This window comes from Rhinolophus hipposideros (genome assembly GCF_964194185.1).
Source record: "Rhinolophus hipposideros genome assembly, chromosome: 2".
NCBI lineage: Eukaryota > Metazoa > Chordata > Mammalia > Chiroptera > Rhinolophidae > Rhinolophus > Rhinolophus hipposideros.
This window is the reverse complement of record NC_138048.1, coordinates 46884814-46897142: the sequence shown is the minus strand read 5'-3', so window position 1 is coordinate 46897142 and position 12329 is coordinate 46884814. Positions and strand designations below refer to the sequence as shown.

General features: G+C 44.5%; 1 protein-coding gene across 2 annotated transcripts in view; it reads left to right on the top strand.

The window, feature by feature from the left end:
* FSTL1 (follistatin like 1) overlaps nucleotides 1–11841 on the top strand; it is a gene marked incomplete at its 5' end in the record, with an annotated part of 54746 nt that extends 42905 nt beyond the window's left edge. For both annotated transcript variants that reach the window (XM_081030395.1, XM_081030394.1), the window contains 5 exons: nucleotides 1591–1709; nucleotides 3009–3121; nucleotides 3432–3542; nucleotides 5945–6021; nucleotides 9168–11841. In XM_081030395.1, coding sequence (XP_080886521.1) covers nucleotides 1591–1709; nucleotides 3009–3121; nucleotides 3432–3542; nucleotides 5945–6021; nucleotides 9168–9212 — 465 coding nt within the window. In that variant the 3' untranslated portion in view covers nucleotides 9213–11841. The remainder of the gene's footprint in view (nucleotides 1–1590; nucleotides 1710–3008; nucleotides 3122–3431; nucleotides 3543–5944; nucleotides 6022–9167) is intronic.
* Nucleotides 11842–12329: the final 488 nt, after the last annotated feature.

Below are 12329 nucleotides of genomic sequence, written 5' to 3'. Positions count from 1 at the left end.
GCAGGTTGGCACCTCCCTCAGCTTCCGACCTGACTTCCGATCCCACTGAATGTGAAGTGAGTGCGCTCAGCACTGCTCTTTGCTGCCTGGGCTGTAGTCACCAGGTTCCGGGTACCCCTGGTTGCCCTGTGGGACCACAGCCATTGCCTCTGCCCACACGCACTCCGTATGCAGGCCCTGATGGTGTTGGGGGTCTGTGAGAGTTGCTCTGGTCTGTCTAGCACCGACAACATTTGGACTTCAGAAAGTCCTGTGCGGCTAAGAATGCATCTGGCTATTAATTAATCAAGACCTCACAGGGTGAACACTTAGGGAAGTTTCCTCAGAGTGAACGTATAGTGACTACGGAACATCTGACACCTGAGACCTCCCTAGGAGGTAGGGCTAGAATGAGAAACAGGTACTGAACAAGGGCCTACATAGTCACCTTAAACATCCCTGTCCTTACACACGCCATGGAAAGATTTACAACCTTAGAGTGGAATACAGGTGACTGTGACGGTTATGCGAGGAGAAAAGGTAGCTGTCTCTTTACCGTCTACCTGGAATTCTGGATGTAACATTGGGGGTCACTGCCCAGGGCAGCAGTATGAAGCAGCCCAGGGAAAGAATTTTGAAGGGAAATAAAGAGTCCCTCCCCACCCCGCCCCCCGCATTGGAACTATTTAGGAAAACAGCAGTATCTGATTTGGAATTCGATCAGAGCCATGAAATTGACACCCTCCTCCTGCAGCTGGGGCCTGGGCACCTTCAGTGGTCCCAGTTGGCTAAGGGTCCAGTTTAGCGCCTTGCTGAAATGGGGACAATGCCAACCCCCACTCTCGTGCTCATGGGGCATCAGCTAGGTCATGAGTGCATCCTGCACTGAGTAAGTCAAGGACCAGTGCGCATGTCTATAGTGGGGCCCACAGCACAGGGCGGGGGGCAGTGAGGACTCTGCACCACCTCCGCCTGCAGGTTACCAGTTTGGGCCCTTTGCCTTTGACTCCTCACTGATGTGCTCAATTCGGGGTACCAGTGTGAAAGTTAAGCAATGAGAGTAGCTAGGGACGCTGGCAATCAAGCAACAAGAAATGGTCCTGTGATTGCCAAAGTGAGCTCTGAGGGCCACCTGAGTCACTGTTTGTGAGCACTGTGGTAGAAATACGTATCGGGGGCTCCACCGCAGACTCTGACTCCCAGCTTTGTTATATGTTCGTTAAGGTTTAAGAACAAGGCGTGGTGGCTGAGCTGAACCCAGGGTGCGTTCGAGACTGCAGGACAGTCAGGGATGGGGCAGCAGAGTGCTCTCAAGTTCCCCGGCCCAGACCTCTCAGGCAACACAGGCCTACCTTCAGGCTGCTCTCCTGAGCACTGTCTGGGTTTGAAAGGCCCTCCCTGGTGGACTCTGCCCATCTTTGGGCGCAGACACCTTCTCTGGGCGCCCCAGGACCTCAAGCCTGTGTTGCTATAGCTCTCTGAGGCCAAGCCAGGGCAGGGTTGGAACGTGTCAAGAAGAAAATGAACGAGAGATGGGTCCAGTCAGGTGGGAGAATGATGGAACTGGGTTCTACAAAATATTCCTGAAAGATCTTGTCATTGCCTTCCTAGAACTTTGATAATGGTGACTCTCGCTTGGACTCCAGCGAATTCCTGAAATTTGTGGAGCAGAATGAGACCGCCATCAACATCACCACCTATGCCGACCAGGAGAACAACAAGCTGCTTAGGTAAGTGGAGTGAGGGGGGCAGAGAGTGGTCCACGAGGGGAAGGCTAGATAGGAGAGGGAATGGGAACCCTTTTTTGCCTGCAAAGGAGCCACCATTGCCAGTGCGAAGTCAAAAAGCCAAATAGGAATTCTGTCCTCATCTAGTCTGTGAACATTATGAACCACTGGTATCTGATCAAATAGTTATTGTTTTTGCCTAGAACTTTCAAGAAATAGAAGAATGCAATTTTGAAATAGATTACCAAGGTCACATAAGAGCAAAGTTGTCTCTGACTGTTGTGGATAATATTCTAATGGTTAATTTTCTGAAAGAAATACTTTAATGTTTTATTTAACCGTAAGTCTAAAATAGTTTTAGTTTGGATTTTTAAGATAATTGGTGCTATTTCATGTCTCTTCCCTAATTGTTACAAATATGAGCATGTCCCTCTCCTTTTCTGGTATTATTCCCAAGTAAATTAGAATAAAAAATGAACCCCTAAGAAACATCTGGTGTGAGTCTAGTACATTGGTAAGAATTAAAAATAGTTTAAGCACCTTTTTGTTCAAAAGAAGTACAAAGCATGAAGTTGAGATTCTAGATGTATTCTTGCTTCATAATAGTTCATCATATTAAGGAATCCTCCATATTTTGATAACCTAAAATTAGACAATATTTTACAAGTTCAACACTGGATCCTCACAACATCCGAGTGAAGGAAGACTCCTTGTCCCGATTTTACAGATGAGAAAACAGGTGCAGAAAGGTTGTATAACTAGCTCAAGGCCGTTTGGGTAGTAAGAGATTGAGCCAGGTCCAGAGACCGGGAGAGTGAAGGAGCTGGTGTTCTACCAAACTTTTCTGAAAGATCTCTTTCTAGAATGGTGACAGTGGTGATGCTTGCTTGAATTCCATATTCTTTCTAATCACGTGTTCCTTTCATATCATCGATTCTTCTCTCTTCTGTTTTGATTTTCCTGGTTTGGTTGGTTTGACACTTATACACGGGGAAAGGCAATTCCTGTTTGAAGGTGCTCAGGTAGTGTAACATTTGTCAATCAAAATGGACAAAACTATTCAGGAAATGTTAGTCATTTGGGGAGGAACATTTGAACAGCTTGAGTGATCTGACATGTGATATAACAACTAAAAGTTGGATGCTTATGGGAGTCAGGAGGGTTGATGGTTGTGGGGGATCAATGTAGAAAGCCCTCATTTCTCACTTAGGGCCCCAGGTGTGTGTGATTCTGATGCTTATTTCCTTTCTTTGGGAGTGAAGCTGGGGTCTGGCTGACGAATTCCCGTGTGTTTTATTTCAGAGGACTCTGTGTTGATGCTCTCATTGAACTGTCTGATGAAAATGCTGACTGGAAACTCAGCTTCCAAGAGTTCCTCAAGTGCCTCAACCCGTCCTTCAACCCTCCGGAGAAGAGTATGCTTAACCTGAGAAACAGGGAGTTGTAGGGAGTAGGAGCATTTTGAGGGGGCCCAAATTGATGGAACTCTCCAGAGCATGCTAAGAAAATTCCCTCCCATGATTCTAGATTAGGCCCCAACTCATCATCTTGATGGTGATGTTCAGGTCCCCAAATCTTTGGGTGGATGGTAGCATTTGCTCAGATATGGTGCCTCTGAGGCAAGATAGGTCCTGTCTGGGGAAAAGGCTAAGGTGCCCAGAGTAGCCAAGGTGCTGTATTCCACATTTACTCTAAACTGTTGCCCCTTAATTCTGGTCCCAACAGAGTGTGCCCTGGAGGATGAAACGTATGCAGATGGAGCTGAGACCGAGGTGGACTGTAATCGCTGTGTCTGTGCCTGCGGAAACTGGGTCTGCACAGCCATGACCTGTGACGGTGAGCCGTGCCTCGGGCAAAGACAAGGGACAGCAGGAAGAGAGCTTCCTTCATGAAATCACCATGAGGGAAGGGTGGGGACGCTAGAGAAGACAGTGGTGGCTGGGAGCAAGGAACCTATGGACAAAGTGACAGACTCAAACTTGTAATGTCCGCACTCCCAGGAGCAGCACCGAGGACAAATCACTTGTCGCAGGTGCTAAAGTTTGAAAATCACTCCAGAGTCTTAGAACAAAAGAGGTTCAAGACCCAGGGCAAGATCAAATGTTGATGTGAGATTGGAATAGTCATCATAATAATAATGAAAGCAAACATTTAGTGAGAACTATGTGCCAGGCACTCTTTTAAGCACTTTACTTAATCTTTATGACAGCTTAGGAAAATCTGTATCTAAAAGACTCAGGTGTTTGAAAGACAAAATGACCCCTCCTCTGCATCCATTCTCAGCAAAAAAAAAAAAAAAAAAAAAAAAAAAAAAAAAAGAACTTCTTTAAACTAACAGAATTGGGTAATCCTAAGAAAAAAGAGAAAGAAAGAAATTTGAGATAGTGAAGACACTGTCAGAGTGGGTTGGGGATATAGAGATGTTAGAATTTGGGGGCCAGTGCAGAAGTCCCCTGGTATGTTGGAAACAGTAGGGTCCCATCGGAGTCCTGGGCTACAATGATGTCAAAGATCAAGAGGGACTCTTGAATCAAAGCCAAGCCCGGGGGGTGGGTATGGGAATGGGGGGACAGACAGGCACCATTCAGAGTGTAGGCAAAACAGAGAAGGGTGTAGCCAGATCACGCTCAGTCTGGGAAAAAAGGTCCGTTGGAAGAAATCAAGCCCAAAATTTACACCAGATGGACTGAACCTAAAATTATATCTTAAAGTCAACTGAGCTAGGAAAGCAGGGTGGTCCTAAGATGTCCAAGGTGAGGTATGCTGGTAACTGGAGACAGAGGTCAAGGACCCAGGAAGAGGTTCATCTAGATAAGAAGCTAAGGCAGTACCAACAGGTGGAACTCAGTACTACCCAGGGGATCCCTAGTCTCCTATTGCCCAGGACCAAGTCTCTTCTCAGTGTGGGAAGACAGGAAACCAGCCTAACCCTAGAGTCAAGTGGAAGAGCAGGAGGAGACTAGAAATGCTAGAAGCTGGAGGCCTAAACTAAGCCAGGGTAGCCAAGCCAAGGACACAATAGCTCCTGAAGCCAAGAAAGAACATCTCAAAACAGTGCCCAACCGGCCTCAGCCAGGAAGCATCCTATACTCTCTTCCCAACACTCTCTGCAGTAGCTTCTCCACACCTAACTGCTCCTGGCCTGGCTTTGTAAAGGTAGCCATGTATTTCTAGGATGTAGGCAGTTGGTGAACTGATGATTTATGATCATCTGGATAATCAGCCCCATCACATACATTAGACAAAGTTCCAATGATTGCCCCCATGGGACAACGCCCATTTCCACGGCTGCACTAGACTGTTATCCTCCGGATGGCCCAGGTTCGGAGGCCTGCATGGGTATAAAGCACATTCTCAATGGTGGTGCCCCCACAGGCCTGAGCACGTCTTGGTGTGGGGGCCATGGGTCTGAGAAGACATTACAGAAGGTATTCCAAGGCATTTTCAGGTCAGTACCTGAAAGTTAGTCTGGTTTGAGATCATAAATCCCAATGATGCAAAGAAGAAGGGGCATCAAGATGTGAAGCCAGCTGGAGCCAGAGCTGGCGTGAGGGGCAGCTGGATGCTGAAGTCAGGGAGACTTGGCTGAGCAGTGTTTCCTAACAATAAACACTATTCTTGATAAACATGCAGATTCCCAGGCTCCATCCCAAAACTACTGAATCAGAATCTGCAAAGGAACAGCACGGGAAGCTGTGTTTTTAAGAAGTATTCTATGATTTTTTTTTTTCAGTTTGGAAAACACTGCTAATATGCTGTGGTTATTAAGCCTGGCTGAACAGTAGAACCACCTACAGAACCTTTACAAAACCCTAGTGCCCAGGCCCTCCCTCACAATAATTAAATCAGAGTCTCTGAAGGTGGAATCTAAGAAACTGTATTTTTGAAACGTTCTCCAGGACGTTTTGAGGGCAGATGAAAAGTTGAGAATCACTGTCTCAGAAGAGCTTCCTGAGTCAAGATCCATATTTTCTCCTTGGCCCTTCCTGCACAGCCATCTCCTGGCGTGTATGTGCTGGAGCAGTTGATGGCACTAGGAACAGAGGCCAGAGAAGAGTGGGGGTAGATTGCTTTGTTTACAGTGAGTTACTTTAGAGGTTGTCAGTTTCACTGGACGCATCTCTTCCACAAGTTAAATGGGAGATGAAAGTAAGACCTAGACAGTAGATAGACATTGGTGGGATCCCTAACAAGCTTCCTTCAGTCACCACTGCTCTGAGCCTTGGTTCTTCTTGCAGGAAAGAATCAAAAAGGGGCCCAGACCCAGAGAGAGGAGGAGATGACCAGATATGTCCAGGAGCTCCAAAAGCACCAGGTGAGTTGAAGCCTCCATACTGGCTCAGGTACCTCTGTGGCTACCAGGCCCTTCCACCATCAGATGTTGCCTAATGTCCCAGGAGACCAAGGAGATGTGCTCTGTTCAATACAATAGCTCCTGAATGACACACACCTATAGTGTCAAACCATGCTCCCTGATAGGGTCCTTGCAGGGTCCCACAGGTTGCAGCCAATATAGGCTGCAACTTGGTAAATTGCTTTATAAGTAAGAATCAGCCAGGGGAGGATTTGCAAATGGGTTGGAAGTGGTTTGCAAATGAGCACGGTCTAATGAAATGTTACTGTTTCCTGTCATGACCTGTGCCCAGACCTGAACTCCATGAGCTCCTGGAGGGCAGGTGCTATGGCTTGCTCACCATTGTGTCTCTGCATTTAGTATAGGGCCTGGCATATAGCTGGCTCTCAATGAGCTTGAAATGAATGGATTTGGACTATAGCAAAAAGGATGAAAGTTAAATGTTAGGCTGGCTAGAAGACAGCCTGCGATTGACAAACACTGGGAACTTAGAGGTTCTGCTTCCTGGAGACTTGAGAAGGTAATAATAAGTGAGAATTCTGTTCGGGTTCTCTGTCATTAAGTTGAAAGCCTTCTTGAGGAAAAGAAGCAGAATAGTGATCCACTGATATATTGTGCCAAGAGGATGGAGAGAAAACATGGCTATGCTGGACTCCTGGGCCTGTCTTTCCACGATTTTACCACACAGTCTTAACAAAGGATATTGTACTTTAAATCACCTCTCTGTAGACTGGGTCTGTTAATGTAGGCGTTTCCTCTGACGTAGAAATTCTTAAGGAACATAACGATGACAAGAACTGCTAAACTACTGAGATGAAATATTTGAGTTGAAAATAAAGAACTGTTAATATTAATAATTGCGGGGCGGCCGGATGGCTCAGTTGGTTAGAGCCTGAGCTCTTAACAACAGGGTTGCCGGTTCGATTCCCACATGGGCCTGTAAGCTGTGCCCTCCACAACTACTTTGAAGGACAATGACTTGACTTGGAGCTGATGGGTCCTGGAAAAACACACTGTTCCCCAATATAAATTTAAAACAATAATAATAATTGCTAAAAAAATAATACTTGCTCATATTTATTGATTTTTATATGCATTTTGTCATTATTGTCACTGTTAGTGTAGAAACCTCATGTCATTTTTTTAAGCAAAAGCAGAATCTCCTATCCTTTTGTTTGTCCATACTTCAGCAGCACTGAGTCTCCAGATGAGTACAACTCCATAAAAGAAAAAATGAACTTAATAGCAATTCCTTTCATCTAGGGTGTAGGTATGATCAGAGTAGACAGTGGGGAATGAATTATAATAGCTATCATTTTTAAGTGTCTCTGTCTTCTGTGAGTTCACTCAGAAGCAGACCCTAAGGCAAGGACTTAAGTACAAATAGTTTATTTGGAAGACAATCCCAGGAAACACCAGAAGGGGAGTTGGGAAGTGAGCCCAGGAAGGAAAGGAAGCAATAAAGAGTGTGTATCTAGGAGAGTTACCACTGTGGGCAAGTGAAGCTTGGTTGTGTTGCAGAACTCTGGGAATAGTCACCATGCCTGAGGGGGAAGGCAGCTGGGTATTCCTGAATCAACTCCCGTCAACCATTGGCTGAAGGCTGCCACCAGCAAACGTGAATTACCTGGCATTTCTGGCCTACCAACATGTGTGGGCAGAGCAGGCTCCAGCAGCCAGAGAAAGCCTCAGGCAAAGAGATGCAGGTGCTGACAGTACGAAGCCATGTCAGTGTGCTAAAGTGGTAAAGAAAAGGGGCTATGCGTGGGGCACCAACAGTGTCTGCTACATGCTAGGCACTGTTTACTTTTTGTATTGAGGCATAATTCACATATAAAATTCACCCCTTTAAAGTGTACGGTTTTAAGTATATTCACAAGATTGTCAACCATCAGCACTATCTAATTCCAGAACTTTTTCATCCCGAAAAGAAACCCTGTGCCCATTAGAAGTCACTCTACATTTTCTTCTCCCCCATTGCCTGGCAACCACAAATCTGTTTTCTAATTCTACAGATTGGCCTGTTCTGGACACATATACGTGGAGTTATACAATATAGAGTGTTTTCTGTCTGACTTCTTTTATTTAGCATAATGTTTTCAAGGTTTATCCTTGTCGTAGCATGAATCAGTACTTCATTCTTTTTTATGGCTAAATAACCTTCCATGGTATGGATACACCACATTTCATGTATCTGTTCATTAGCTGATGGATATATAGGTTGTTCCCACTTTTGGGCTATGATGAATAATGCTGTTATGAACATTCCTGTACAAGTTTTAGTGTGAACATATGCTTTCATTTCTCTTGTGTCTATAGACCTACATAGGAGTGGAATTGCTGGATAATATGGTAACTCTGTGTTTAGTCTTTTGAGGACTTGCCAGACGGTTTTCCAAAGGGGCTGTACATTTTACTTCCTCAGTTTCTCCACTGACTGGCCAACGTTTGTCATTGTCCATTAGTTTTTCTTTTAGCCTTCCTAGTGGGTGTGAAGTGGCATCTCCTTGTAGTTTGCGTTTCCCTCATGACTGATGGTGTTGAACATCTCCTCATGTGCTTAATGGCCATAAGAAGAAGTCTTCTTCAGAGACATGTACCGCCGTTATAAGAGGGAGATACTTTATTATCCTCATTTTGTAGTTGAAGACATTGAGGTATAGAAGTTTTCATAATATGCCCCAAGTCCCCCAGAAAGTAGCACAGCCATGATTCAAGCTCAGGCATTGTGCCTCCTGAGCCTATTGCTCTTAACGCTTCTATGGGCTTGGATTCAGGACATCTTATAGTACTTCTGTTTAGTATCCTTTTCTTCATCTTTAAAATGGGGATAATACTGTCTGACCTGATTGTGTCGTAGGAGTGCCCATGCGGTCAGCTCTTAATTCAGTGACAGCCCCTACATGACCTTGAATAAGACAGGATCCTTGCCCTCAAGTTGTTCGCCACCCTCGGAGGAGACAGACAAGTAAATAGAAGTAAAATTCAGCGTATTCATATTCAGCATATTCTGGCAATGCTATGTAAAGTTTTGAGGTCTAGATAAATGCCAATGATTTTTTTTTTTTTAATATTTCACAATACGTATTTTCTCTTGCTCCTCAAAGGAAACAGCTGAAAAGTCCAAGAGAGTGAGCACCAAAGAGATCTAATGAGGAGACATCTGGGAACGGTGTCCCCAGCCCGGCACCTTCTCTTCCATTTCAGCACGGAGTCCAGTATACGCAAGTGTCTGCTACAATCGCCAAATCACCAGTATTTGCTTGTATAGCAACGAGTCTTATTTTGTCTATTTGTTTTGCAATAAAGGAAATGGGGGTGGCTGGCTAGGAGAGGAAGGGCCATAGCCTTCATTACTAGAGAACCTGTAAATGGGGCTCGGGAGCTGGAGGCAAGTAAGGAAACTGCATCAGAGTTGGGAGAGGAGCGAACCCAGATCTGAGCCACTTCTGAGTCTACCACAGCTGTAGACACTCTCACTGCAGGAAGTGCAGACAATGCCAGAGAGAACTTGGCAGGCTGACCTGAGAGGAGGGGTTTGGGAAGCTCAGGGGGGAAGAACACGTTCTGCTTCCTGCCCTTTCTGTTGCCATCAGCATAACAAACTTCAGGATCAGTGCTTCTCCTCATGGCCCCAACCACTGCCTCTAGATACACAGCCATCCCGCTAGTGACCCAGTGTCCCTCAGACTTGATGGAGTTTCTGGGAGGGTGCCCCCAAATGATGCAGATACTCCTGTACTTTCAACCAACCCCTTAGAGACCTAACCAAATTTTAAACATACTTTTTACCAAAGGTGCTATTTTTCTGTAAAACTTCTTTTGGCGAGTTGACTTCATTCTTCAGTTATTATCATTATATTATTGTTGTTTTTAATATTTTATTTTCTTGACTAGAAATTAAGCTTTTGTAATTATTTTTCAGTGGTCTTACCATTTCAGAGGTGGGAGAGTTTGGGGTTCTTCCTCGTGCAAGGACCGCTATAATCCAGACTCCCCCATCCTGCCACATACTAGCTGCAGCCCAGAGTTCGGCTCCCTGGCTTCCAGTGGGTCAGCAATTTGCCCAGAGGAGCAGCGGGTGCCTCAGGCAGAAGGCAAGGAAGAGAAGTGTCTCCATACAAAGCTTTCAAGATCCAAAAAGTTAATTTGGATTCATTTATTCTGATAAGTTCATGCAAATCAGTCTTTCAAAGGATGGAGACAAGTGCAGCTAAGCAAGGTTTAGATATCCCAGCCTATCAATATGCTCGTTGATCCACCACTAACTAGGACAGTGACTTTGTCCCTCTCTCTTCCTATTTCTGGGCCTCAGTTTCCTCAGTGAACAGGTAGAAATGCATTAACCTTTCGATTTCATAAATTATAAATTCTGTGGTTCTGATCACTGGTCCAGAGGAAACACGTTCCTGTGATTTCCTTCTTCTCCTTAGGATAAATGAAACTTTGTTGTTCTAGCAAGAGTCAGACAGCCAAAAACAAGATGACCAAATTTGACCTCAGTCTGAGTAGCCCCTCAGGTTGTGCTGTGATGCAGAGCCCTCTTGAGTAGAACCTGCCCAGGAAGAGAGTGGGAAGGAGAACCACTCCACTTTGTCTTCACTTTTGCATTTCCTCTTTAACCTTCTGTGAAACAGAAATGGCTTTCCCTTTAGGGATGAGGCTCAAAGGAGGTTTAACATTTCAAAAGGTGGGGGGAATGGAAATTGAATCTTAAAATCGTGATTGGGGAGAAGTCACTTTGTCCTGTGTCTTTTGGCCTCTGTCATTGTTATCTGCACTCAGTGCCATATTTAAGATGCATTTGGAATAACATTAAAAACTTGACCTAAGATCTAGTTTCCAGGAAGCATATTACGTACCACTGGAGGGAAAGTATGTAGGTTGTACTGCACAGGCAACTCTGAGAAAGTTGGGCTGAAAATGGAATTTCTTCTAAACAAGTTTCCTTGTTCTCCTTTGAAAGGAGAACATTCCACTTTGTTTAGAATTCTGAGATTTTGTATGTCATCCCACTTAAAAGCTCTCTTCAAACCCCACTTGTGCAGTCTGTAATGTACTGCTTTGTCCAAGTGCCTTGGAGAAGTCCCTTGATCATGTTTTGCCCCCCCTTGGACACTTTGGGAGAAAGGGCAAGAATACCAGTTTAAAGCAAGAAGCCAGACTGTCTCCCTGTCAGTTATATTTAGGACAGTGGTTGCCATCCAAGATGTACCCTGCCCTGCAACGCTGAATTCCCAAGGGCAAATCTGTATTCCTCCTGTAAATAGGGAAGCTATTGTCTACACCATAGAATCACATGATCTGATGACCATCCATGGGAAGCTGCTAAATAGCCTAGTTTGGGGAGTCTTGCATAGAGCTTTGCATAGAGCAAATTAACAGGATTAAATTGGGTTCAGTTCCTCCAGCTTTCTAAAAGCACAGAGATTAGACTTCAAGCTTCCTTAGGCTTTCTCTGTGAGTATACACTTTTATAAACATTAATTACGGCCTCTGTTAAGATCCAGTGTTCATGGAAACCTCACATGCTATGACTCTGGATTCCATAACTGTTTTTGGAAAGCAGGGCTCCTCTACCTGCTAATATGCCCATGTGAACCAGTCTGAATGTCTTTCCTTTACACTTATGTTTTTAAATAGTCAAATTTCAAGAAGCAATTTGAACAGGTTTCTGTTGCCTATGTGTTTGGGAAATGTATTGAGTAGGTTTCCATATTGCATTTAACTTGTTTTTGTAACTCCTGATTCTTTTTTTTTTTTTTTTTGGATACTATTGATAAATAAAGAAATTAAAATAAACAGTTGTATTGTTTCCTTCCTCTAAATAAAGCTGTGAGAACATTAACCTTTTACATCATAATAGTGGATTTGGGTTTCAGGATTTGGGTTTAAAAGAGGCCTCAAGAATTTCTCCTAATAAAATCTTAACTGCAGCTTGGAGGGAAGGTTCACTCAGGGACTGATTGAACAGGCTTACTTAAAAGAATGGTAGATGGTGGCTCTGGGGTAGGAAGTGATGAGAAGTAAGAGAACATTTCTATATTGGGAAGAGGTTAAACTAAATGACTCCTAAAGCCCCCTTGGGTCTTATGAGACTGGAATGGCATCGGGTGAGTGGCTGCAGTTAAACCTGTATGAGAAGCCAAATCAACCGGGCAGGTGGCACAGGGAGCATGCCAGGGTCTTGTTGGATAACGGTAGTGGCTTTTACCTGATATGCACTTACTATCTATAGGGATAAACATTTCCAAATGGACTGAATGTTG